The sequence below is a fragment of the Melanerpes formicivorus genome, unplaced genomic scaffold (genome assembly GCF_026170545.1).
Source record: "Melanerpes formicivorus ecotype bairdi unplaced genomic scaffold, bMelFor1.0.p_v2 SCAF_35, whole genome shotgun sequence".
In the NCBI taxonomy this organism is placed as follows: Eukaryota; Metazoa; Chordata; class Aves; order Piciformes; family Picidae; genus Melanerpes; species Melanerpes formicivorus.
In genome coordinates this window covers 5,729,150-5,757,070 of record NW_027142387.1, presented here as the reverse complement: position 1 = coordinate 5,757,070, position 27,921 = coordinate 5,729,150, and the positions used below count along the sequence as shown (strand labels likewise).

General features: G+C 47.9%; 2 protein-coding genes across 9 annotated transcripts; one reads left to right on the top strand and one right to left on the bottom strand.

Moving 5' to 3' along the window:
• EAF1 (ELL associated factor 1) lies at positions 1-21,153 on the bottom strand. Of its 3 annotated transcripts, XM_068156987.1 has the most exons (7): positions 20,928-21,014; positions 18,885-19,040; positions 17,404-17,498; positions 13,631-13,767; positions 11,543-11,709; positions 6,303-6,533; positions 1-623 (listed from the first exon to the last, which is right to left on the bottom strand). In XM_068156987.1, exons 2-7 carry the CDS (start codon positions 18,907-18,909, stop codon positions 529-531), a joined length of 750 nt encoding a protein of 249 aa, XP_068013088.1. In that variant the 5' UTR covers positions 18,910-19,040; positions 20,928-21,014; the 3' UTR covers positions 1-528. The 3 variants fall into 3 exon arrangements, with proteins under 3 accessions (XP_068013088.1, XP_068013085.1, XP_068013086.1); XM_068156984.1 differs by lacking the exon at positions 18,885-19,040 and having other exon boundaries at positions 3-623; positions 20,928-21,153; XM_068156985.1 differs by lacking the exons at positions 1-623; positions 18,885-19,040 and adding an exon at positions 1,557-4,414 and having other exon boundaries at positions 20,928-21,149.
• On the top strand, positions 20,504-27,715 carry METTL6 (methyltransferase 6, tRNA N3-cytidine). Of its 6 annotated transcripts, none has more exons than XM_068156979.1 (6): positions 20,504-20,719; positions 21,725-22,104; positions 22,731-22,865; positions 24,027-24,197; positions 25,534-25,675; positions 27,283-27,715. In XM_068156979.1, exons 2-6 carry the CDS (start codon positions 21,811-21,813, stop codon positions 27,429-27,431), a joined length of 891 nt encoding a protein of 296 aa, XP_068013080.1. In that variant the 5' UTR covers positions 20,504-20,719; positions 21,725-21,810; the 3' UTR covers positions 27,432-27,715. The 6 variants fall into 6 exon arrangements, with proteins under 6 accessions (XP_068013080.1, XP_068013081.1, XP_068013082.1 ...); XM_068156980.1 differs by having other exon boundaries at positions 20,504-20,738; XM_068156981.1 differs by having other exon boundaries at positions 20,504-20,776.
• Positions 27,716-27,921: the final 206 nt, after the last annotated feature.

Below are 27,921 nucleotides of genomic sequence, written 5' to 3'. Positions count from 1 at the left end.
AACCATTTTATGATTCTATGATTCGTCTGCAACTAAAAGCTCTTCTCTGAAAGCCAGAGTGGTTGGCAGCCTCAGTCTGTTGGGACATCTTCCTGCAAGGGTGAGTCCCTGTTGATGTCACGGGCATGAGACTGTTGTTAGGGTGAGATGAGAAGACCTGCAGCCCAGCCCTGGCTCTGCTGCTGGCAGCCTCCCTTCTGACCTGGCACAGCCATTTGGCACCGTATGAGATGGAGTCTTGTGTGCATTACACAGGAATGCTCCTTGTGCTCTGCAAATGGGAGTTCCTCCTGTGGGAAAACATACTAAAAAAAAGAAAAGAGAGATTAGTTCTTAGCTCTTTGATCATGTGTTGTTATTCAGCATGATTCATAGATTAATGCCATACTGAGAGTGTCTCAGTAAAGCTCAAGATGCTCCTTCTGGGATTAAGCAATGTTTCTTCAGAATTTTTGCAGAGAAGCTGGAAGGGGCCCAGGTCATACAAATTACCTCCATGCCAGTGGTTAGCCCAGGTCAGGAGGGCACTCACAGAGCAAAGTTCCTGCTTTGGTTTGCTGCATGCAGGTGGCCAACAGAGAAGCAAGTGACTGGATCTGTCCCTCTGGAAACCAAAGTTTTTACTACAAAAATAATAGACTTGTTAGTTATGAAATTTGAAGTGTTGACTTTCCACACACTCACCTGCAGTGCCCAGCTCTGGAGCCCTCAACACAGGAAGGACATGGACCTGATGGAGAGGGTCCAGAGGAAAATGATCAGAGGGCTGGAGCAGCTCTGCTGTGAAGACAGGCTGAGGGAGCTGGGGTTGTTCAGCCTGCAGAAGAGAAGGCTTCACACAGACCTAGTAGTGGCCTGACAGTATCTGAAGGGGCTACAAGAAAGCTGCAGAGGGACTGTTTGCAAAGGCCTGCACGGACAGGACAAGGGGCAACAGTTTGAAGTGAGAGCAGAGCAGATTTAGATTGGATGTGAGGAACAAGTTCTGCACCACGAGGGTGCTGTAACACTGCAACAGGTTGTTCAGGGAGGTGGTTGAGGCTCCATCCTTGGAGATATTTAAGGTGAGGCTGGAGAAGGCTCTGAGCAAGCTGCTCTAGTGGAGGATGTCCCTGCTGCTGCAGGTGTTTGGACTGGATGAGTTTTGGAGGTCCCTTCCAACCCAAGCCATTCTTATTCTAAGTCATTATCAATTACTACTCCTAAAGCAATTCTAGCTATGGGAGCAGCCATAAGCAGGCCATGTTTCTGGTCAAGTTTCAAGGCAAGCCAAACTGCAGGTCACTCAACAGAAGAACTGTGAGTAACTGGAGCTGCCTTGAACTCCTCACCCCACCATCCCCAGCAGGCATCTCACCCACAAAGGCAAAGCAATATTGTCTCCATTTTAGTTCATTCAGATGGCTGCATTCCATGTGCATAGTTCACACCTAAACTAACTGGCACCTTAGGGATGTTTCTACTTGATGTGGAAAAACCAGCCTAAGGTGGCAAGACCTGCTGGTGCTAAAATCCTAGAGGATTAAACCCTACCAGCAATAATCAGGAATACTTGGTTGCATTAAGAGGTTTAATCAAAACATATTTTAGCCAACTGACTTCTCCAGCATGTTGAAGATATTGCCAAGTAATTAAAAGCCTTCTACAGAGCTGCTTTTCTGCAAGCAAGTTGAATTCCAGTTTCCATCTGAATAAAACCTGCCACCAATCATGAGCAAATAAAGAACCATCTAACAGGAAGGGACAGGCAATGTGCACAGTTTGGTAATCAATGACATTTAAAGACACAACCCCCCCCCCAGTCACAATGCCAGGTTGGAAATGGCTTTTAAAACACACTAAGAAAAAAGGAACAAAATGGCAGCTGCCTTTCCTGGCCTTTCAAGTTGCCTCCTGATGACATTTCCATGCAGTTCTCCTTCCCAAAACATTCCACGTGGGATGGGCGGAGACTCCAGAGAGCTGCTCAGGCAGGAGCTGCCAGGAGCCACTCAGGACATGGTGGCAGGGAAGTGACAGGCTGGCTACTGGTCACACACACAGGGACTGTCCTGCTTCTGTCCATGAGTAGGCTGTGAGCCACCACCTCACTCACCAGCCCTGTGGGCAGTCAGGTGCTGTAGTCTGGACATGGGACTAAACCACAACAGGCTGGCCACCCTTGATACAGAGCATCTCCAGGGGAGGCCAAGCACAGCTGAAGCTGTGTCACAGGATCTTGATTTGGTTGCCAACAAACAGGGAGGGGAAGAAATCTTTCAGTGAGGGATAGCAGGGAAACATGACCTAGAGTGTAGACACAAAACAAGGCAGAAATTGATCCTCAGAATGAAGCTTTCCCACTTGCTGATCTGAAACCATCATTAGATTGGCGATTCGCATCCCTGTAGCCTGGTAGTGCCTTATCCTCTGAAGTTTCATCCAGTTTATTTACACATCATCAGTAAACTCCCTGTGACATGCCCTGGATGTCAGAGTGCAGGAGCAGCCAGTGAAAGATAAGCCAGGAGAACACTGCCCTGCTGCTCTTTCATTTCAGAAACTCAGGAGTAAGCTGCAGGAATTGGGAAATGGCACCAGAGGAATGCCTCTCTGCTTCCCCACATCTTCAGCTGGGGAGAAGTCAGAAGCAGCATTAGCATTAATTAGACCATCAGCCACCATGCAGCTCTCCTGCACCCAAGTGTAACCCACCTCCCCCCACCACCACTGTTGATACCAGCTTGTTAAATCAGAGCAGTGCTGCTGTCAGAGGAGGAACAGGGGGGGAGGAAATCAGAAAGAAAAAACCCAGCAGTTATGGCTTTACATCAAGTGTATTCCATAGCTGTCTGTTCAAACATGGACCCACATCACAAATCACTTAAAAAAACCCAAATCTTTTGAAATATATGTACAAGAATGCAAAAATATGCCTAGATATGTATCTGATGCAAAAAGAAAATAAACCAGGCCAGAAAAGCTCCCTTCGAATGTCCCCTTGCTCTTCAACACCTTATAAAAACCAGCAAGGAGCTCAGTAAACAAGCAGCAGTGAAACCAGAAACTAAGAGGCAGAGAAAAGCAGACCCTGCAGAATGGAGAGGCCACCACTTCAGCTTCCTGTTCCTCAGGATGGCACCACAGCTGTGGCACCACTTTTCCTATGCCAGTAAATCCTGGATTTTAAAAGCCAGCCTGGTGCTCGAGCTCCTTTTCCACTGCCACTCATTTTTCATGTGAGCAAAAGAAGTTACTGATAACCCAGCCAAGTCCCTTTCAAACCCCCTGGAACAGGGGTGAATTTCACCTTAGGCAAACACTGCACATGCTGTGCACTCCTGCCAAGCACAGAGATCCTGTCCAGCAAACAACTTGGATCAAAGTCTGCCTGGACAACTGGGGTGGGAGAGAGACTTCTGCTGTCTCACTACCAATTGTTTAGTTGTCTCTGCTCTCTGCATTCTCTAGGAAACTGCAAAGAAGAGGCCAATTTCCCTAAGTCCAATATCTTGTATCTGTGAGTGGTAGCTGGGACCCTAAATATTTCTGAAGGCTAGGACTGAGTGCGTGAGTTAAACGAGATTCTTCCGTTGCAAAAGAAGATGCTGATCTCACTCCTGCTTGTCTGTGTTCAGGTGACTGATGTCTGTCCTTTATCCCACTCTCAGCTGCTGTATGTGAAATGCAGCCCCCATTTGCAGAAGCAATCTGAGGAAGTGTCAGCATTGCTTCCTCCAGGAAAGATGGCAGGAATTGAAGCCCTCTTTAAATAAACTGCTTATAAGGCACTGGTGCAGCAAGCTTTGTGATGAACATGGGTTTATCATTCCTGGTATCCAACTCTTTAAAAGTTAAGTCCATTGACTCAATCATAAATAGCAATAAAAAGGCATTAGAAAAGTCCCAAATAAAAGAAATCAACTTCATCATCAAACTCAGTTTCTGACAGACCCACTTCAGTGCACACACCAGCTCCTGCATGGGTTTGGAACTCAGTTGTTGGCTCATGCTCACCCTGTATACAAAAGTCCTCTTCAAAGTCATGATGGGCTGAATGTCTTCTACAAACAAGAAACTCTTAGATGACATCACATAATTACACACTGAACTTAGAGGTGATGGATAGGGACATACCTTGGCTTCCCCACTGTACATGATCTATGTAAAGCTTTAGAAGGATAAGAATATACACAAAATGTACACTTCATTCACAAAGTCAAGCAGCCCTCCACAGCTGCTGTTTTGTAGGGCTGTGCCTTTTTCCTATTAAAATTCCACATGTGGAACTCTGTCCCTGTGCCAGCTCCTCTTCTTAAGCCATAGGATCACTTCCAGGTACATGAGTTCTTCAGGGATATGTAACAGAAGGAGCAAAAGCCCAGCCTTTAGTCATCGCTGTCGCTCCCAGACTCACTCAGCTGCAAGTCATTTCCTAAGGGGGACAAAGAAAACAACAAAGCAGCACCAGTGAGTAGCTGTTAACTTAGGTTTAGAATGGTCTGGGCTGGAAGGAACCTCCAAAGTCATTTAGTCCAACCTGCTCTACAGTAAGCAGGGACATCCTCAACTAGATCAGGTTGCCTAGAGTCCTGTTGAGCCTCATTGTGACTATCTCCAGGGATGGGGCCCCAACCACCTCCCCAGGGAACCTGTTGCAGTGTTCCACTGCCTTCATGGTAAAGAATCTGTTCATGGCAGTTAAGCAAAGAACAGTCAGGTTTAGATGGGAGAGTTTGAAGAGCACAAGCGAAAGCAAGCGTCACCTGACAGCTGGATGGAGCTGCTCTCCATTCACCACAATGTTAGTTGCTGCATGGAGCTGACACCAGGCCAGATCCAGGCAAAACTGAACGGTGTGCTTGGTCCCACTGCCACCAAAGCTTCTCCCTGGTGGGAGAAGAGCACTCCCCATGCCAGCAGCTGTGCCAGGTATTTCACAGCCTCCAGCTGGCCAGGCTCTGGACACAGCACTGGGGAATTCCCTGGCTCTCCTGTCCCTTTTGAAACAGATATTTTTGGTTTAGGCCATTTGGGTAGCCAAAGCAAGGCCTCCACTTGTCAATAAACCAAAAGGAAAGTGAAAGCCTTCACAGCTGAAGGCAATGGGCTGGAAAAGCTGACACATGCTGTGATGGTGAAGGGCCCCTCCAGAGTGCAAAAAGAGCACTGACAAAAGAAGCCAGGACATGGATCAAACTTACAGCCTCAGACCCTGCTCTGCTGAGCACTGGGAATCTGGTGGAGGAGACAAAAGGGGGCAAGAATCATGCTTGTGCTCTTCACAAGCATCCTCCCATGCTCCTGTGAAGACAGTTCTGCATGATTTCTCCATCCTCTCTCTCCTTTTATGAAACCAGAACTTGGGTTTGACTTGAATACTCAAGCACAAACTAATCCTCAGCAAAAGGATTTTAAATCCAAAGACAAGAATTGTTGCCTGAGAAAAGGAGCTACCCTTCCAGCTCCCAAATTCTTCTGGAGTCAGAGGCTTGTTGACATGTGCAATACTGTTGCCTGGCCCAGGAGAAGCTGGAAAGAGGTAGTTCACAACCAGGAACAGGGAAATGTTGATCCTTGGATTCCACTGAGGCATTCCTGACTGCCAGGAAGATTGCCAGGCCTCTCCAGTTCTCCATCAGGCCTTTTCAGTGCTGCCCATGTGATGCACTTGTCTCCTCCAAGCTGGGAACCCTACAGTTTTCTATGTTTAAACTCCACCAGTCTCCTGGGGCTGCCAAAGGATGAATGCAAGCATGCCTCAGGAGGAATTAGGAACAATTAATGATAACTAAGTTCTAGATGCTTGTAACTGCATTATTTTAACTCCACTGAATCAGAATATAGCTGATCTAGCATCAGGAAAGAGCAATTGAGTGGTATGCTTTCCCTCCAGAGAGAGTCATGCAACAACCTGCTTTAGAAACAGATCTTGCACTTTTCAGAGGGTGCAGTGAGCAGAGAGCAAACCCTGTGACAAAGCAACACAGCTATCAAGGAAGACCTCAGAGGCTGTATGGCCACCAGACAGCTTTGTGTCATTCACAGCACCTTACAGACCCTTCACTGACACGTGACAACCCCACTCTTTACATCTAATTGTGTTTTCACATTAAAGTAATTCCTGTCCTCCTGGGCTCCAGATCCGCCCCCAGTGATGCTTCTTGACCTGCAGGATCTAGAGCAAACTGCAGCCATCTCCACACCTTCAGACAGGTCTTGGCCCTCTGTACAAAAAAATCTGGCCAGTGCCATTTCACAGAGTTAGCCTCGGAGGCCAAGGAAAGGAGTGGTGCCAGCAGCCCCCCGCAGCCCTCACTTACGGAGCGTGTTCATGAGGTGGTTGCTCCCCTGTGGCCTGCTGGTGCCGTTGGCCACAGCATTCCTGTTGTTGTACTGCTGGTGTGGAGGCTGGGAAGGGGACACATGTGCTGGCTCTTCCCCCTCGCTGCTGGAGCTTTCATCTTCACTCCCAGATGAGCTTTCCGAAGCCGAGGAGCTGCTTCCACTGCTGCTGCTCATCTGCTCAATAATCTCAACCTCTGCTCTCAGTTCTGAAATCAAAGGACATTCATCTGGTTGAAACCAGCAACAGGGCCCCATGGAATTGGAGGAAAGAATATGCAAATGCAACCATTTTGTCATGTATTAATTTCTCACATCAAAACATCACACATGAAAGAGAGAGACAGGAAGGAAAACAAACTAATGCTGAAAGCCTTTTAGCTTAGCTGTTGTAGCTGAACTTAAAGAAGCAAAGGGCACAGGTTAGTATCCTAACCCCTCACCTCCCCACTACTGTTAATTGACATACTTCACACTCCTGAAAGCCCTTCCCTCTGCAGTCTTTTCTACATGTTATATGCTCTACATCCAAAGTAGGACTCCTGGTTGAGTTCTACAGGCCAACAGCCAGCCCATTTTCACAAAAGCATCTTGAGATGGAGGAATCTCAGCTGTCAGCTGTCAGTGACATTTAGGCTTTTGGACAGCACAGAAAGAGGGAGAATAGGCATGATCACAACAGAACCTGCCCTGACTTCCAATCCTGTATGAAACTGCTGCAGTGCAAAGGCACAGATCTCATTGCAAAGCAACCTCAGAAGCAGATGGATGACATCAGATAACTTTACAGCAGGGCAGATGAGAACAAATGGGAATATTGCCCATGCTGGGGAGCGGCAATAATTCCTTAACCTGCTATACAGCTTATGAGAAGCCAGGAAAATACAGACTGCTCTCAGCCTGGGGAGTTACTCAAGTCAGACACACCCACCTGAGGGTTTCCATTGCAAAGAAACAGTGGAACACCACCACAACCACCCCATCACCGGCAGCTCATGCGGGCTGAACTGCTGCTTACCAAATGGCCAGTAAGGTTGTCACCCCAAATCACACCACGTTGTTACATCTGTCCCAAGTGTAAGTGCCCTCAACACTATTAGAGAACAATTCTGTTGTATCCACCAACAAAGTGGAATATCCAGTGGCTTAGCTCACCTAGGCAGGTTTCCATGAGGGAGCAATATTCACAGGTGTTAAACACAGGATGTGAAACTCGGCATCGAGGCTTTTGTTACAGTATCACAGTATAACTAAGGCGGGAAGAGACCTCGAGGATCATCGAGTCCAACCTATCAACACAGACCTCATGACTAGACCATGGCACCAAGTGCCACGTCCAATCTCCTCTTGAACACCTCCAGGGACGGTGACTCCACCGCCTCCCTGGGCAGCACATTCCAATGACAAACAACTCGCTCGGTGAAGAACTTTCTCCTCACCTCGAGTCTAAACCTCCCCTGGTGCAGCTTGAGACTGTGTCCTCTTGTTCTGGTGCTGGTTGCCTGGGAGAAGAGACCAACCCCTTCCTGGCTACAACCACCTTTCAGGTAGTTGTAGACAGCAATAAGGTCTCCCCTGAGCCTCCTCTTCTCCAGGCTCTACACCCACAGGGTTAGCACTCACTGCTTGCCCTGCAGAAGGCACAGGCTAAAGAAAGCAGGGAGAGATGAGGCATTGTCATCTCTACGTGACCAAAAAAGAACAGCTGCCAGGAGTCACTCACCTTAGGTCACAGGCATGTAAGAGTGAGGTGAAGCCCAAGCTCCTTGGCTAGGGACCATGCTTCTTAGCATGGCATAGCCAGCTCATGTTAAATGAGTCTTTCTCTCAGGTGAAAGTGGCACAGTTTCAATGCTCCCTGCAGGAGCAAGTCTGAGCAACTGGAACTCTTCCCTTTGTTAGTCAGGTCCATCTTCCTTGGACTGCTTAACACAACAGAGGACCAGGGAAGTTTTTCAGCCTCCGTGTTATTTGCTGGAGAGAGTTCATCTAGCTCAGCATGTATTGGTTTGAGAAATTCAATTTCCTTTTGACACATTTTAACCTGCTGTTGTTCAAAGTTCAGAGCTCAATTTCAAATGCTCTAGTTGGGTTGAACCAGAGGCTGAAAGGCAGCAGCCACATGCTGAGTATTGAAGAACAGTGGGATTGCTCCTCGATTTACTTCCTAAATCCAGATGCCAAACTAGACTGCCTGTGTTTTTAATAACCCAAACCATCCTATGACTTTAGGTAAACAAGAAGCTGCTCAGATTTTTAAGCACTGAATTTAGGGTCTCCAAAGCAGAAATATGGTTTTTTGGGCTCTTTGGTTTTTTTTCCACCCCCCAAGTAGGGCATGCTGTAATTATGTCAATGTTAGTGAAAGAATTTCTGTGGTGGTCAAACACATCTGATAAACCCTGATTATTTCATACACATAAATGGCTGCATTGTGGGGAATGTCTGAGAATGTTCACTGCTTGATGGAATGTCATCAGACGCAGCCAAGTATTCAAAAGAACAAGCCCTTACCCTCTCTTTGCTCCCTTCAGGCAGGAGGACAACATAACAGCTTGCAGGGAAAAGGTTCCTCTGGGGCAGGACTCTAGACACAGCCTCCCACAGGCCTCCCTTCTTGCAGGGGAGGACTGGTGCAATTCCCACAGACTCTGACTCTGTCCTCAGGTGCTGCTGTTTGGACAGCTGTGTAATGGGAAAGAGAACTAACCTACCTGCAAGTTCCTTTCCCAGCTCATCTGAGAGGGGAACTCTGGGAATGTACATCTGAGAGTACTGGGAGAGAGCAGAAACTTGCACTGAGGTTACCTTAAAACCATCACTGGGGCTGTGTCTTACCACTCCCTGAAGTAGCACACACTGGGAGCAAGAGAGTCACTGCACCAGAGATCCTTCAGCCACCTCCTCTGGGAATTCTCAGTTCTGTGCAGTGCCCATTAAAGAAAAAAACACAGAATTTCAGCTTTATGCTTTGCCTTTTTTTTGTACAAAGGAGCCCTCAACACAGGAAGGACATTGACCTGATGGAGAGGGTCCAGAGGAAGCCATGAAAATGATCAGGGGGCTGGAGCAGCTCTGGTACACGGACAGGCTGAGGGAACTGGGGTTGCTCAGCCTGCAGAAGAGAATACTCCAGGCAGACATAACAGCAGCCTGCCTGTACCTGAAGGGACTACAAAAAGGCTGCAGAGGGACTGTTTGCAAAGGCCTGCAGGGACAGGATGAGGGACAATGGTTTGAAATGAGAGCAGAGCAGATTTAGATTGGATGTGAGGAACAAGTTCTGCACCATGAGGGTGCTGGAACACTGCAATAGGTTGTTCAGGGAGGTGGTGGAGATCTTCAAGGTGAGGCTGGCCAAGGCTCTGAGCAAGCTGCTCTAGTGGAGGATGTCCCTGCTGCCTACAGGGGGGTTGGACTGGATGAGTTTTGGAGGTCCCTTCCAACCCAGACCATTCTATGATTATCTGATTATAAAACAGTCTCCTCAGAACTTAGAAGCCCTTGTTCATAAGCAGACAGGTTGAGGGCAGGTAACAGCACTGCAGACTATCTCACAGCTTTTACAGGCAAGTTTCACTAATTATTTTCGTTGTACAACGGTACCATTTTAGCTCTACTTTTCCCAAGTAGTTTCTTATGATATAAATGGCTCAGAAATGCTGATGCACTAGGTAATGAATGCTGGAAAGAAGTTATAAAGAGCCTATACTGCAAGCAAAAATATCCCTGCCCAGGTATTTGTGCTCTCTTGCAGGCTTGAATGACTCTCCCTATAAAACACCAACTTGAAGTCCTTTTTTTTAGTACAAGTCAGGTGTTCTTTTGCTTGACTGTGGAAATAAAACTTCAAAAGTTATTTATTTGGATGGTAAAAAACTTACTAGGAGAGCTCTAACCAATGTGATTTCTATTTTAGCCCATTAGAAAATGGTCCTTGGAGAAGAGATGTCACAGCTGACCGACGTCATCAAGCTTTACAAGTTGCTGTCTGTATACAAGGTGTGCCCCAAGGGGTGAAGGAACTTATTCCACACACTGAGAAAAGACATTTGAAATCCACAACTGATTAAGTTCTTATCACTTGTTATCTTTCTCCTTACCTATGACACAGAAAATAAAAATGGCACTGCAGCTAAGGGAACTGTGGCTAACACCCTCAGACGGAGACTCTGCCTGCTGACCAGCATCCAGGGATTGCAAATACTGCTGCGGCCAGAGAGTGAGGCCAGCCAGCACCTATGCAAACACACAGATAGCTTAGCAGTGAAAATGTCACCTCAACTGAAAAAAATATCCCTGCTAAGTAATTAACAGAGTCTGGGCAATTAACACAGGCTAAGTCTACAAGCAAAAATAGCTACACGTGACAAAAAAAAGAGAAAGAGACCCAGAAAAAAGAACAATCTTCTACAAAAAATAACTGCATCTGGTGCCAGAGGAGAAACACAAGAGAACCAAAGAAAAATTTCAGTTTGAAGTCTTCCTTCTTCTTACAGCCAAGCCAGATACCACCCCAGTATGAAAGGAGAGACACAGGCAAAGACAGCGTGCCCTGCCCACAGCAAAGCATGGGGCAAAGCACTGCTTAAGCAGGAGGCTGGGGGCAGCCAGCCAGCCCCTTAAGGTGGTTCAGCAGAAGCACAGCAGCTCTGTGATAGATGTGACCAAGGCTGCAGAGGAGGAAGCTGCAGGGCTGCTCTCTCTCATCCTGCCTCAGCCAGCACTGCTGGGCACAGGAGGAGCTCCAGCCTGGTGGTGGGAACGCAGCCACTTGACCCTTTCCACCCCACTGGCAACAGCTCCAGCTCAGTGCAGGACAGCTCCTCCAAGCCACGGCTGCATAACCAAGTCTCAGACTATTAGCTTCTGTGCTTGCTGCCACTCAACTGCTCTAGCAACCAGCCACACATTTCCCAATTCATGCTTATTCTGACTGCTTTTCAGGATAGAGAAACAGTCTGGAACAAAGAAAACTATCCAGAAAAGGAGGTTCTCTCATGCCAGGGCAGACTGCTGTATCAATATCTGTGCTGGCAGAGGAGCATCAATAATTCACTCAGAGGCCTTAAAATGAGGTATAAAGATAACCAACCTGTCAAGTAGCAGCTTTTAATCCCTGAACATTCCCCCAGTTTTATAAACACTCATGGTTTTTTATTATAAAGAGGAAAGGCAAACCCAGCCCAAACTCAGGAAACTACAAACCCTTCTTTACCTCTCTTAATGTCATCCAGCTGAGGCTCAGGTGAGGGGTTATCCTTCAAAGGAGAAGTTTTGGGTCCAGCTGCTGGCTTGGTTGGGGCTCTGAACTGTGAAGGAGGCTGAGATGCTCGGGCAGACTGTTGCTCTATCCGGGCCTGAATCTTACTGCTGCCCTCTGCTCTGCAAAGACAAACCCACCACAGACATCAGCATTGGCAACATCCTGGCACTGGGGTGTCACCCATGCCTTCCTTTTAGACAGTGAACTGCATCTTTCTGTAAGCAACTCCTGCTTTCAGTAACAAGCCAGCATCCACAAGCGCACTGCAACACCCCTGCAGAACATCCTTTCCATCCAGACTGGTTCAGTGGTGCCAAATTCTCTTCTTGAAGAAGAAAGGAGGCTTTAATTCAGCAATTAGCATTTATGCTTTTTCAAAACCAATAAGCAATCATAGTAACATAAAGTAACTGCATGACAAAACCAATCCACTTGTAGCAAAACCCTGCTGAAAACAACCACAGCAGAAGAATGAGATTTCTCACTTGCAATTACATCATCTCAAACTCTTAGAGGCCAACTCAACTGGAGCAATCATTCTTGCTGCTAAATGCAGTATGCAAGCATTTCATTCCTGTTTCTCATTCATTTGCTACTATCCCTTCAAAACAGTTTAAGCTGTTTCCTTAGTGGGAAATAGCCTCCAGCGTGACGCTGTGCTTAGCTGCTCAGTTCAGGGCAGGAACTTCTTCCTTTCACTAACTCAGTGATGGGAGGGAGACTGTAGGACACTCAATATCCTTGGCAGTGAAAGTAGCAACCTCAAAGGTCATCTAATTCCAGCCTCTTAATAAAACCCAAAATACGCACTGGATCCTCCTTTTAACCTTCTGCCACCTAGGCCACATAGAATCACCATGTTCCCAAGTGCCATGGCCACAGGTTTCTTGAACACCTCCAGGGATGGGGAACTTCACCACCTCCCTGGGCAGCCTGTTCCAATCCATGGCCACTCTTGCAGCAAAAGAACTTTTCCTAATCTCCAACCTAAACCTCCCCTGTGAAACATGAGGTCATTTCCTCTCATCTCATCACTAGTTACTTGAGAGAAGAGACTGACCACCTGCCTCCAATTTCCTTTCAGGGAGCTGTAGAGAGCCAGGTCTCCCCTTAGCCTCCTTTTCTCCAGACTGAACACCCCCAGGTCCCTCAGCTGCTCCTCACCAGCCCTGTTCTCCAGACTCTTCACCAGCCTCATTGCCCTCCTCTGGACCTGCTCCAGCCCCTCAATGTCTTTGCTATACCGTGGCACCCAAAACTGAACACCGTACTCAAACTGTGGCCTCACCAGTGCCCAGAACAAGAACAGAGATTCTTCTTCATGAGATGTCTGAATAACTGCTTTCTCTTTAGGTCCCAATAGCCTGTGGTCCAGTGATGCTGAAAAAACACCATCAGGGACAACAGATATCTGCAGAGCAGCAAGGCTACCAAAAATGTTCTAGCTGCACACACTGTGTACAGTGAAGGAAGAATATAGAGTCAGAGACTGTTTCTGGTTTCAGCAGCTCTTGCAGACAAAACCTCACCACCATTACTTCTACAGTTCTTCCTCAGCTGGATGATTTAGATTTATGTTTCACTGTATTAATTACTGACCCAAGGCAGGGATGAGTGTTTCTTGCTCCCTAGGAGCACATTAGTAAAGCATCATGACTGCTTCCACAGGAAGCTGCGGGGAACAACCTGAAATTCCAACAATCCTTTGGACAGCCCTAGTATTTCCATGATCTTTCTCAGCTAACTTGAGATTCCTGAAACATATCCCAGCTTCCAAAGCTTCAAATCATCAGAGGTGTTTGTTTCACTGCCAACTGTAATTATGTCCTTTCAGCAATAGAGCACTTCCAGATTCCTCACTCTTGGATTCACACTCCTACTGGCATTTCTAGGCAAGATAATTGGCCACATGAAGCCCGTAAGGCTTGGTAATTAAACACCACTACAAAAGAAAAGCAAACAGAGCTCTGGTTCAAAAGAGACTGAAGAAGAAACTTCAGCAAGAGTTAAGCTTATCAGCAGCCCTGTCCCCAGCTTTACCTTGTTTTCTTGACTTGGATGCTGCTACTGAGCTTTTCCAGCACGTACTCCCCAGTGTCATGATTGATAATGAGCACACAGTCCTTCTGATACGGCCTTTTGTTTCCTTTGAACACAGTCATGGGTGGAGTGGAGCCCTGGTATCAAAGAGAGAGCACACATTTGGTTAGATTTCCCTGTCCCAACGATTATGATAAATGAGTCTAGGCAGCCCTCTGACCACCGAGCTGGGCAGTTAATCCTTAGCTCCTGCAGAAAATGTTCATTCATGAGAAGGTAAAGAACACAGCTGTGTGCAGCAGATCAGACATTTCCTCATGCCTTTCAGCATTTTAGACATCTCTGCAGAGACAAAACATGTTCTCCTTGGCTGCCTTTATTTACAGGACTCATTCCCCACATGGTAACCTAAGAGAATTTGCATAATTGGCCCTGATGAGTGTCAGAAATCTTCCTGACGTTTCTCCTTCAGAAAGCATGGCTTTGGGTAAGAGATAAAGTTGTGATTATTTGTGTAGCAGAACTGTTGCCTGAAGAAATATTTGGTCAACTGAAAAAAAAGTAATTTAAACTGCTTTGTATTTATTTCTCTACCTATACAAAAGGGCAGCATTTTCATAGTGGATCACAAGCAACTGTCACCATCTATGTAAGGACAGCTGCCTTCTTCAAAGACAGATCAGCATGTGGATACAATGCAGTTCACAGAATGGTAGGGATTGGAAGGGACCTCTTGAGATCAAGTCCAATCCCACTGCCAAGGCAGGGTCACCTAGAGAAGGTCACACAGGAATGTGTCCAGGTGGGTTATGAATGTCTCCAGAGAAGGAGACTCCACCACCTCTCTGAGCAGCCTGCTCCAGGGCTCTGTCACTCTTAAATTAAAGAAATTCCTCCTGATGTTTAGATGGAACTTCTGATGTCCAAGTTTGTGCCCCTTACCTCTTATCCTGTCACTGGGCACTACTGAACAAATCCTGGTGCAATCCTCCTGCCATCCACCCTTAAAGTATTGATCAGCATTGATGAGATCCCTTTCCCAGACAAAAAAGCTCCAATTCTCTCAGTCTTTCCTCAGAGGAGATGTTTCAGTCCCATCAGCATCATACTGACATATCTTCTCCAAAGCAAACAGGATATTGTGACACCTTCCAGGAATCCCCACATCCCCACAGAGCTATGTCCCAATGTCCCAGGCTGAGGAGCAATACGGACAGGCTTGTGTGGCTGGGACCCGTGCCCAGCTGTGCTGCATCCCCAGACCTGAGCTAAGAGGAGGAAGATCTGTGGTCAGCAGCAAGCACACAGGACATGCCACTCAAAGGGGACACACAGAAACACTTTCTCAGCTAGGAGACCTCCTCAGCCTTCTCTGCAATGTACAGCTACTGTACAGAAGACACTGAAAAAAAACCCAGCTTATTTGGACATGCTCTAGGAAAGCAGCCAAAATCAGGGAGAATGGGGAAAAGGGCACTCTCATTTCACACTTTATTCTGAGCAACAGAAACTCAGTCAGATTTTAGCTACTCAGTGCAGTTCCTGCTCTCCATATTGCTAATGAACACAATTAGCCACTCAGTGCAGTTTTAGCCACTCAGTGCAGTTCCTGTCCTCCATATTGCTAATGAACAGAATGATGTTTGAATTTAAAAGAGCTTCAGAACAGTAAGGGTGGGGGAAAAAATCTGAATTCTCAACAAAGGCACAGTGAGAGATACAGATAGGATGCAGAAAGGATGTCTCAAGAAAGCCTGCTCTTCACAGGTGTGTCACATCTTTATCATTCTTGCATTTGAGAGAGGAAAGGAACATTTAAGGGAATAAAAAGCAAGCTGACAGTCAAATCCTGCTTGCTGTTGACAACTAAGCCAGGAAATGTATAATGCACAAATTTAATGCAGATTGATCAGTGTTTGTTTGCTGTCCTCTTGCTACCCAGAAGTCTCCTAACTCAGCAAAGACTGGGATTTTGGCTAAAAAAATAAGCACAAATGGAACCCTGCTTAAGCAAATGAACAGCCCCACCCATCTATTTCAAATGAAACCTTTAGGTTTGATGTTACTGCCCCAAACCCAGCATTTCACAGATCCTGCTGATCATAGGATAGAAGGAGGAAGCAGATAAAAGGAGTGACATTGAATCAATTTGTCTCCATGCATCAGGGTTTTTTAACAAACAGAAATTATTCACAACTATTAAAGGCATTAAAGCACAGAATGGTAGAGGTTAGAAGGGACCTCCAGAGATCATCCAGTCCAACCCCACTGCCAGAGCAGGATCACCCAGGGCAGCTCACATAGGAATGCCTGCAGGTGGGTTTTGAATGTCTCCAGAGAAGGAGACTCCACAACCTCCCTGGGCAGCCTGTTCCAGTAGCAAACACATTCCACATATAGTCCTTCAAATCATCCAAGCAGCAAGGAACACCAAAATATCTCCACTGAACAAATCATCAGAGGTATCCTCAAGGACTAGACAAGTTCAAAACACAACTCCTAATCTAAGTCCTACCCAGTCATTGGGCAACCAAGAACCAAAGCAGGATCCAAGCAGTTTAGTCCATCCTGTCAGGCTGAAACCATCCCAGAATGTCTTACCTTCCCTAGCTCTCAGTGTGCAGCAGGTGACAACATCCTGGAGCAGGACACACGGAGCAGTGTGGTCAGCACCCTCAGCTGCCTGGGCTCCTGAGCACACTGAAACTTGACACTGCTCGTGCTCACCGGAGGACAAATCAGACTCATCAGATGCTGGACACAAAATGTGAGTGAACAACACTGTTCCCACTCAGTCCAAGGCCACTGCTGTGAATCCTGCTCTCAAACAGCACAGCCATGCTCATTGTTTTTATAGGCAAACCCCAGCAGCTGACATCCTGCTGCACTAAAGGTGACCCAAGCCATATTAAAAACAAGAATGGGAGGAAGCCGGCAAAAAGCTTCACTCAGTGAAAATTATCACAGTACCATCACCTACTAATTAAACCCCAGCATGCTAGAATAAACATCACCAAAAGGATCTGACTCATGGCTTCCAAAATGCCTGGTGCCCCCCGCAACCACCAATACCAGTGATCCCTGACAGTTCTGCTTTATGGGCTTGACACACAGCATTAACTGCAGCTCACAAACATCTCCGTGCCAGCAGGCAAGCACTGGCTTTTGTCTCGGTAAGGAAACCACTGAGGCTTCAATTACAAACCAGTTGCAGCTATAAACAGTTTGATCACTTGTTTTATTGCTGTTTGGCCTCCACTCTCACAGGGCAGATCTTTACAGCATAATTTGAGGAGGAAGTGGATAGGCAGCCACTCACCAGGACTGCTCCGTGCTCCCACCAATGAAACCAAGGCTCTGTGCTCTCTGGACACAGTTTAGCAATGGCAAGAGTGAGCTTATAGGCCTGCCTCTGGCTTCTGAGAAGCCAGGCTTGACTAAAGCACAAACTACTCTGCCTTTCTTCCTGAAGCTATGGCATAAAAAATGGATGGGAGCCAGGTACACAGTTTCTGTTAACAGGCAAAAGTCTTCTTGCGATCCAAAGGAGAGTAGGAAGGAAGGCAGCAAAAGCAAAGCGCAGGCTGGAACCCTGCAAGCAGAACCCTTTACAAAGATTCAATGGCACAGCCCTGCCCCAAGGGCACACAGCACAGCTCTGGCTGCTGAAGCACCAAATCCATTCATATTAACACAGACAAAAGTGCAAAGAACATTTCCCTCAGACAGCAGCTGCCCTGGAGAGCGCACAAGGACACATGTAACAAACTTACTGGGATATGGGGCAGGGTGATGGTTACGTCGTCTCCTTTGCCGACCTGGAGGTCCCCCTCACAAGAGGTATCAATCGATGCTGGCTTAAAATCATCTGAGGAGGGAAACAATTGTGATTACGTTTCTTAAAGGCTTCAGAAGTGTCACCCTGCCCTGCCCAGAGCCACTGCACACTGATTGGGATTGCAGCTGATGCTGGAGCACATGCCAGCATTTGCAGTGGGGTGGGATAATGCAACCAGCCCCAACCTGCCTGTGCTCAGGGCACTCCTTGTAGGATGTAGATTCTCTACCTCCTTTGTGAAATGAAAGGAAGGTTTTACACCTTATGCATGAAGACCAAAAGCAGACTTCTCCAAAGCTCAGGCTCTGACAACTGAGCTTGCAAGCAGGTGTAAAACTGTACCATGAATCTCAAGAGTATCAGCCTCAGGACTTGGGGTTCTGCGTGGCTCCTGCCAGTTCCAAACCCGAGGACACCTTCTGTGACAAAGACCAATCTAGTGACACCAGCTCCTGTAGCCTTACTGGCATTTCTGGCTATTTAACAGCCATCTTGCCTCTACAATACCTCCTCAAGGGCAAAGGAGATCTCTGATCTCACTCATGAGGGAAAAAGAGGTGCTGACCTTACTTAGTCCAAAGCCACTGCAGATGGAAAGCACGACCAAGGTGAGATGCCAACAGCTTTAGACTAACCTTAATCTGAAGTATTTTTGCCACATTGTACAGAATGTTTTGCCCCACCATACAAGGCACTTCAGTATTTATTTGAACTAAGAACATTTTAACTTAAAATTATTCCCCCCTCATTATTCTGTCATGCTGATGAGCCATAAAAAGACCCACACACAACTAAACAAACAAACAGAAATATCAGATGCTGTAATCTTTTCACAGAGGTTGACAGTGAACTAAGAGCAGGCAAACAAAGGTTGGTTCACTTTGTTTGGGTTTAAGATAAGCCTCCATTCAGTTCTAGCATCTCTGGGTATGAAGAGGTGCAATTATATTCACCATCAAGGCTTTTAATTACTGTATTAGTTAAGAAATTACTATCTCAGAACAAATTTAAGCCATAATTCCACTACAAAAAGCACACTTGCAGGAAACAAAAACAAACCCCCAGCTTGCAATAGCTTCTCATTAGGAAGATGTTAATGTCTAACTGGGTTTCACTCTGACAGCACAACAAACAGAATCAGGCACACTTGACTTCATGTTGATGCCTTAGCTGCCAGACCAATCATACCCTTCACTTCCATCTGAGCATATTCCTAGCCATTGCTTCCCACCTTCTTCATGTGCAAGCTTGCTAAATAAAACAAACCAGCTAAACAAGAGCCAGTGCCTTTGCCAACATGGGATCAGGAGTTACAGCTAAAAGGAATATCACTACCACACTTCCTCCCTGGGAAGCAGCAGAACACAGCTACTCTACACAAAGACTCAACAAACTCTTGTCATCTGGACAGCTTACTAGGTGCGTGTGCTTGGCTAACCATGCCTGGATGTCTCTCCAAGTCCACCCAAGTGCAGTCCTTCCTCCAAAAGCCTCCTGTTTTTAAGAGATGTTTCCCAGGGACAATCCTTTGTTTTCATTATTTTTTTATTTCCAGTAGAGTGTTTCATAAACCTTTTGGAAAGGAATGAAGTCTTTTAAGAAGGGCAAAACAGATTTAGCCTGCAAAATCCTCTTATTGTAGTTTGGGTGAAGAGGATTATGAGAACAATGTAGTGCTGGGATCCCAGATAAATCATTCCAGATCAACAGGTAGGAGGAAAAAAAACAATGTATCGCCAGCAACTCAAGAGATCTCACTTGAAAGCCATGGGTAGAAAATGCAACATACAGAGGCTCTTTTGAAACAACCCTGCATTCTTCCAGCTGTCATCTGAAGAGCTTTGGCTTTGCAATACCTTAACAAATTTATTACTGAAGCACTTCCAGTTGTAGGAACCCAGTGCATTTCTACCTGGATGTGGCTGAGGTTTAATTCATGCACTATCAGACAACAACCTCATTCATTTGATAGTTGGGCTGGTTTAACGTGTTGATTTCTAAATGGGGATTTGCTGGAGAAAGCTATCCAGTGCTGTGTATAAAGGGGTACATGCACCAGACCCACGGGATGGGATCCTTTAGTGTGGGGGAGTTATGCATAACCAGGGGGGTGAAGCACAAAATTCAAGTGTTGATCCACTAGCCAGAGTTTACTACTGAGCAAAACAGCTTCAGCCACTGACCGTCTGCTTGGGGAGTGGCCCAGGGTAGAAAGCTCTGCACAAAGTTGCTCCTGGGTGACTTAGAATCATCAAAATTACTTTCTCGTAGTGTATAGACATGGGCCATGAGGCTGAGCCTAGGACTATGCATCATTAACCAAAAATCCTGTTAACCATATAAATTCTCCCACCTTAATACAGAGCCATTGAAACCTAAGTATAGTGTTACTTTCATTTACTGTTGGTGATTTATCATGGAATGGCTCAGGTTGAAAGGAACTTCAGAGATTATCTACTACAACCTACTACTCATTTTAAACATTGCTCTCGTGTAGGGGAAGCAAAGGCAATTTCTTGCCCACAGAATTCAAGTACAGAGACACAGTGAGCTTCTCTTCAGTCTTCTGACAGGAAATGAAATGTGCCCAATGCTAGAACAGAGGAACTGAACTATCTGGTGTCTTAAAGGCACGGATATCCTTCCAGTTATTGAACTGCTGGAGACCCTGCCCAGGTTCTGACACTGATGAGGCAGCGCCTGAGCTGCGGGCTCTCCTGGACAGCGGCTGCTGCCCGCTCTGCCGGAGCCACTGGCGGCTGGCAGCTGGGCCGGGGTCGCTGGCGGCTGCCTGCCCTATCAGGGCCGCTGCTTGCCCCTTGCCTCACGGCGCCCGGGTTGTGGTCTAGCCGAGCTCCGCTGCAGGCTTTGCGACAGGTCCGGGCGACCCGCGGCCACCCGTCCTGCAGCTGTCACGACAGAACAAACCCAGCGGCAGTGTCCGCGGGCAGGGTCGCGTCGTGCTGCCGACGCCCCTCTCGGGAAACGCTTCACAAGCTGCTAGCCCGCCCAGCTCGGATCCCCTCCCGCCGGCTCCCGCGGGGAAAACACATGGCGAGGAGGGGACAACGGCGCTGAGGGGGACGGGAACGGGGGACACTGGCACTGAGGGGGACCGAAGCCTTGGAGTGGCGATTTAAATGAGGCGCAGCGGCGACCAGGACGAGAGGAAGGCTCCCTCGTGGCGGGACGGGGACGGCCCTCAGCGGGCAAGAAGCCGCGGAAAAACCCCAGGAGGAAGCCTTGGCGAGGTGGCGGGGCGTCGGACGGGTGCTGCCGTCCGCCCCGGGGCCGTTCGGCGGGCAGGGGTCCGGGGACAGGGGACTCGCTGGCAGGAGGGGCTGGCCCGGCAGACGGGAAGCGCTGCCGGGGCAGGGGCCGGGGCGCGGGGAGTGGGAGGGGAGCGGGAGGAAGGGGCGGCCGCGGCGGGGCCCGGGGGAGAGCAGGGACGGCGCTCACAGCGGATGGTATGGAAGGAGGCCTTGGGCCGCCGCTCGAAGCTCTCGCCCAGCTGCAGCGGGTGCTCCTCCTTGTCCAGCAGCGAGTTCGCCGAGCCGTTCATGTCCCCGCTCCGTACCGTCCCTTCCCCGCACGGCCCGGCTGGTCCCTTCCTCTCCTCCGTGCGCTGCCGCCCGGCGCCCTTCCGGGGGCCGAGTGCAGCCGGGAAACTGCTCCGGGGCCGGCGGCGCTGGGTACGGCGGGGCGAGGCGGGGACGCTGGGCTGAGCGGCGGCCGCTGGCCCCGCAGAAGGGGCGCGGGTCCCCGAGGGGCGTCCCTCAGCAGAGGGGGGAGCCCGGCGCTGCCCGCCCTGGGCAGGGCTGGGCCGGGCAGGAGGGGCCTTGCCTGCCGGGGACCTCGGTATGGTGGGGGCCCGGCCTCTCTTGGGGCGCAGAGCTAGCGGGCAGCCGGTGTCCTTGCGGGGGAGCGGGGCTCGCACAGAGATGGGCTCTGGGGGCTCGGAGCTGGGTTAAAGCCCTTGGAGAGGCTCTGTGTGCTGAACGGCTGCTGTTAAAGCGCCTTTGGCGTGGTGCTAAGTGCGCTCCGCAGCGCTCTGGGGGCGCAGAGCGGGCAGTGAGAGGAGCACGTTGGGTGTTCATTGGTTTTCCAACTTGTCCTATGAAGAAGTACCGGCGTTTTGCCTGCGCGGGCCCTGCTGGGGTGTGTAGGATTAAATTCACGTTAAGTTCACTCCAAAACTATAATAAGCGCACACTGTAACTTTTCCTCTCTCCCCCCCTCCCCCCCTCTGCTTCTAGGTCCTCATTTTACCTAAATTAAATGATGAGAAGATATACTAAAGGAAAAAAAAAGTCAGCCTTGGCTCTTTGGCTTTCATATTTGCATGAAAGAATCTAGGATGTTGCAAGAAAACACATCAGCCAGTTGCTTAAACATAACAACGTGTACTGAAGATGGTGCTTCCCAAAGAAAAGGCCATAGTGCAAGAACCCTTAGCCCAGAAGAAGCTGAGAGGCTGGCAAAAGATCAGGTTTTGGTGTCTGAGTTCAAGCAACTGAAACTAGAGAAAGAGGCACAGAAGAACTGGGATCTATTTTACAAAAGAAACAGCACCAACTTCTTCAAAGATAGGCACTGGACAACCAGAGAGTTTGAAGAGTTAAAAGCATGCCGGGAGGTGAGATCTATGTGCTCCCCTATAAGATGGGGTCGATTGTTTGCATTATTTAGTTATAACAGAGCACTGAAGTTTGCAGTGTAGTCTCTTCCTTATATCAAAGCTCCCCTCCTCAGAATCAGATGTATCACTTCAGTTTTGGTTTATAATTGACCCATCCTGGATGCTAAGAGTAAAATGTGTAATACATCTTTGTGTTCTAAATAGACACCTTGGCTCACTGCGTGTGCTACTGGCAGGTGGAGCTTGGTGCACTCCAGAGCACTGCCTTACACTAAAGTAGAATTACTGGCTAATTGCAAAGCATCACTGAGGGGAGTAGCCAGATGCATCTGCTGTTCCTTATAGCTGGATGAAAGGCAAGGCAGAAATGATGCAAGAGGCTGTGGATTGCTTAAGGGGCGGATGACTAAAGAAACATGAAGATAGCCTGAAATGAGTGGGGATTTTGCAGAAGTCAAGGTTTCTGTTTCGTGATGTCTGATTATCCAGTGGATACCCACTTCCATTTTTGAATCAGAGGCAATTACAATTGATCATAGCATTTTAAATGCTGACTGAACAGTGTCTGCTCATGTCGTGAGAACAAAACCAATGTGCTTTCTCTTGCATTTCTTCTTCCCCAGTTTGCAGATCAGAAACTGACCATTCTGGAAGCTGGTTGTGGGGTTGGGAACTGCTTGTTTCCACTCCTGGAAGAGGATCTGCATATGTTTGCATACGCCTGTGATTTCTCTCCTAGAGCTGTTGAGTATGTGAAGGTTGGTGTGATATTTGGAACTTCTCCTGGAGCATCTTTAGAAGCTCCAGGAATGACAAGTGACTGGAAGGACAGACTTCTCTTGCCTTCTATTTTTTGTGAGAAGGGGGAGATAGCTTTTGCCAGAAAATGGAGACTGACCCATTTTGGTAGAGCTCCTGGCCAAAAAGCCAAATTGTTCCTCAAGACCTATTTTTTCAGCATCCACTTGTACCATTATGGTAATATATGTGTGTTACCTGAATGATTGGTGAAGACTGGGGGTTTTGAGAGCACTGCTCTCTCTGCTGACTGTGCAGTCCAAGCAGAGTTTGTTTGGGATGGAAGCTCGCCCTTGGTGTTTGTGGGGAAGGGAGAGGCCCAAGGAGAGCCCTGACAACAGGGCTATGAGTATTACTGTCCAGGAAATGTGTGGCCTAGAATCATAGAGTGGTCTGGGTTGGAAGGGATCTCCAAAAGTCATCCAGTCCAGCCCCATCTGCAGTCAGCAGGGACATCCTCTAGACTGGTTGCCCAGAGCCTCTTGCCCAGAGCTCTGACTAGATCAGCTTGCCCAGAGCCCTGTCAAGCTTCACCTCGAATGTCTCCAGGGGTGGGGCCTCAACCACCTCCCTGGGCAACCTGATTAGAAATATGGGGGTGTGCTTGTTCATGAGAGTGGGTGGTATGTACCCTTGGCTTTGGGTGGCCTTGTTGAGGCTGCTTCCATGGCTTGCACTGAACTTTCTAGCCAAAGCCAAGGTTCCTCCTACCCAGCCAAACAATGGGATAGAACGATCCGGTGCAGGATGTGTGCCATGAACCTCAACTGGTAGCAGTCTGCTTGTAGCTCAAGAGCTGTACTCTGATGACCTTGTAATACAGAATTTCTTCTAATGGCATCTGAAGAATAAAAGCAGCAGTAAACTGAGTCTGGCATGTTTTCTGGCCTGTCTTACTGCCCATTTCTGCTCAGGTTCCTGACAACAGTCTGTTGTAGTGGCTGTAGGTTCTCTAGGGTAGTGTGCAGCAAGGAATTTGATTGCTAGACACCTGCTGGAGGTTAAAGTTCTTTTGCCACCATGTTTTGTGTCGCTCTGCTGGTGAGTTTCCCAAGTGTTTTGCTGTGTTGCACTGACTCATGGTGCCAGCTTTCAGTCAGAGCTTGCTCTCCTTTCCCTAGCAAAACGCCTTGTACAGCCCAGAAAGGTGTCAAGTGTTCCAGTGCGACCTGACCAGAGATGATCTCCTGCAGCATATACCAGCAGAGTCTGTGGATATTGTCACACTGATATTTGTGCTGTCTGCCATTCATCCTGACAAAATGCATCTTGTCTTGAGGAACATTTACAAGGTAAGTTTACAGCCTTTAAAGCACTTTCCTTCTTTTTAGCTTGAAAGTACTTTTTTTTTCCTCCCTGACAAAACAACTCCTCTTGTAATGGTGATCTTTAATACTGTATTCCATTGGCCTGTTCATATATTATATGGGGCTAGAAGATGTTCTGCAATGTGTTTTCTTCCCTCTCTTGGCATTGTGATGTTGTTTGGCTTCTGGCCTGCTGCATGCCATGCACAGAAGAAGAGGGTGGCTCAGGTCCTTGGCCCTGCACTGCAGATAAGGTCCTTGGAGTGCAGAAAGGTCTGTGTTGATAAGGGGTGAATGGCAGTGAACCAAGCCTGACTTCCAGAAGATGCAGGGACTTGCAGCTGGGATGTCACTGCTAAACACACTTGATCTGTAGTGGTTTGGAAGTGGGGTGCTCAGAGATCAGTGTTAATCTGGAGAGCCTCATCTGCCTGGGCTGCCTTTGTCTGCTGACATCCGGAGGGAGCTTTAGACGGCTGAGCTGGGATTGTTCTGAGCTTGTTCATGCACTGACTGGGGAGGGAGAGAGGCCACAGGTTTTGTGTTTATGCAGTGTGTGTGTTTGGGGGGTTCTGTTGTCAGATATCCTCTTTGGCTCATCACCAGTGGTTTGGAAAGGGAATGGTGGATTTTTTTGTTGGTGTTTCTCCAGCTGCTCTCCAAAGTGAGGACTGGTGCTTTGCTGGAGCACATGAAAAGGCTAATTATTGTTTTCTCTCTGGAGATGCCTGGCTCATTTGTCTGGCTTGTAGGTTCTGCACTAATTTGCAAGTGGCAAGTACTCCCTTTCTGCACTGACAAATAAATCTGGTATTTGATGAGGCAGGGAAGTTAGATGCATCAGATGTCTAAAGTCAGCATGGCCACTGGTCCATGTATTTCTACATTTTAAACTCTTCATGGCTTGGTTTCATCACCAAAGAGGTGATGACCCTCAAACCCACAACGTGTTTTCCTGAAATTGCTCCTTTTTAAATGTCTTCTTATATTGCAATAACTTTGTTTCTTCACATGTGGGGGGAAAAAAAAACCTTCCTGGTATTCTAAGTTCTATTGTTAATCCTGGTACTGACTCCAACAGCTCTGTGTCCTTCTTATGCTGGGGACACCAGAACTGGAGGCAGTATTGAAGGTGTGGGTCACACCAGAGCAGAGTATCCAGTTTCTAGACAGCTATTGTGTGGTACAGGGAATTAATTGAAGATGTCTGTCACTACAATGCTTTGTCTGGGCTGTAGCTGAATGTGTCTGTCTTTGTCTACAAAGATAGGTATGGCTAAATCCATTCTTCTCATGGCAGCACCTCTGTGTTATGTGACAGGTATTGAAACCAGGCAAGTGTGTCCTCTTCAGAGACTATGGGCTGTACGACCATGCCATGCTCAGGTTCAAGTCTGGCAGCAAGCTGGGAGAAAACTTTTATGTTAGACAAGATGGGACAAGATCCTACTTTTTCACTGAAGGTGAGACATCCTGCAGTGTGCTTTCTTCTCTGTGAATCTGCTGTTTCAGCTTTCTTCAGAGAGCTGCCAGTGTGCCTGTGGAGGTCTTGTTTTGCACAGATGTGCTAAAATGCACCAAGAGCAGCAGCTTCTGAATTTGATGAGTTCCATTCAGATTTGTTGTCTAAGAGAAGATGACCAATGTTCAGTAACAGAACTCATGAAGCAACTCAGCAGTTCTTTGGCACCATTCTTTTGCAAGGCTGTTTCTGGTATGTGAGGTGAGGCTTCCCGAAGAGGCCAGAGAGGGCAGCTAAGGAAGTCAGTGACTTCTAAAGCAGAACCATGATGACAGTGCAGAGAAGCTTGTGCACCAGTCCTGCTGAGACAGTGCTGCTAGCTGTGGTCACTCTGTCTCCTGGTTTTTGAGTAAAGATGATGCAAAACATGTTTCCATGTGATGTGTGAGTAAGCAGTTTGTCACTCACTGCTTGTAATGCTCTAGGAGGCAGAGAAATTGTTTGAGTTTATTGATGGAGAATTTGAAGCACAGAGACATGAAGGAATTGCCTTAGACACTCACTTAGATGTTCAACAAGTCAAAGTGTAAGGTTGTACATCTGGGTCAGGCCAATCCCAGGCACAGCTCTACGCTGGATGCAGAGTGGGTCGAGAGCAGCTCTGAAGAAAGGGACTTGGGGCTGTTGGATGCCGAGCAGCTGTCCGTGAGCCAGCAGTGCAATCAGCAGGGACATCCTAGAGTGGCTTGCTCAGAGTCTTGTCCAGCCTGACCTTGAGTATCTCCAGGGTGTGGCGTGAGTCACCTCCCTGGGCAACCTATTGCAGTGTTCCAGCACCCTCACGGTGCAGAACTTGTTCCTCACATCCAATCTCAATCTGCTCTGCTCTCATTTCAAACCACTGCCCCTCATCCTGTCCCTGCAGGCCTTTGCAAACAGTCCCTCTGCAGCCTTCTTGTAGTCCTTTCAGGAGGTCTCCCTGGAGCCTCCTCTTCGGCAGGCTGAACAACCCCAGCTCCCTCAGCCTTTCCTCCTAGCAGAGGTGCTCCAGCCTTCTGATTATTTTTGTGGCCCTCTTGTGGACCTTGAGATATCTCTGGAGATATTCAAGGTGAGGCTCGATAGGGTTCTGAGCAAGCTGCTCTAGCAGAGGATGCCCCTGCTGACTGCAGAGGAGGTTGGACTGGATGATCCTTGGAGCTCCCTTGCAACCCAGACCATCCTATGATTCTGTGATTCTATGCCTGGCAGTGCAGGGTGGTCTCTCTCAGGCAGCCTTTAAATGGAGTGATGTGTTCAGCTGGCTAGGGTCAGCTGCAGGCAGTGGAAGCACAGTGGTGTCAGGCACAAGGGGAGTGACAAGGGCCAGTGAAAGTAGAGGTGTGGCAGGTTTTGGAGACCCAGCTGCATCCCTCAGGCAAGCCCCTGCTGTCCAAGCTGCCTCACTTGTGTTGGTGTCTCTGAAGCGGATCCATGTCTGCATCGAACAGCTAGAAATCTGAAGGCCTGTCTGATTTCCATGCTGCAGCACATAAGAAGAGTGTCCTTGTACAGATGCTGACTGGTGTTTTAAAACTTCATCTGGTTGTTTTCTAAATTCTCTTGCAGAGTTCTTGTCTCAGCTCTTCAGAGCTGAGGGCTACGAGCAAGTGGCCAACGAGTACGTGCAGCGAGAAACGGTGAACAGGAAAGAAGAGCTGCGTGTCCCCAGGGTCTTCCTTCAAAGCAAGTTCCAAAAGCCTCTCAGTAAGACATGAAGCTCTAGCTGATGAGCAACAGCACTGCTTGTGTGGAGTGGAAGCTAGCAGAGTTTCTCCCTGTGCACTCATCTCTGTGGTGAACAAGAGGTGTCTGCATCCAGTACCTCTTGTTGGTCCTCACCCTCAGATATGAAGTAGGAATGCTTTCTCTCATTCAAATGTAAGCTGGTGGAGTGATGCAGGGCCCCTGCTGAGTGTCTTCCTACTTCTGAAGTAAATCCTGTGCAACATTGTTGGAGGATCAAGTAAAGCAGATTAAAGATGATTTTCATTAGTTACCATCATCATTGTTATTTCCTTTTGTATTAAAAGCTATTTTTTCAAAGAAGTATTCTGTGTTTTCTGTCACTTGATGCTCTCTGTGGCCTGATAAAGTTGCAGTGTTTCATCTGCTTTCAGTGCTTGGAGGACTTCTGAGCATAGTTTCTCAGATACAGGAATGAGACAGACTGGGTGCATGGTGTGGCATAAGCTGCTTTGATATTTT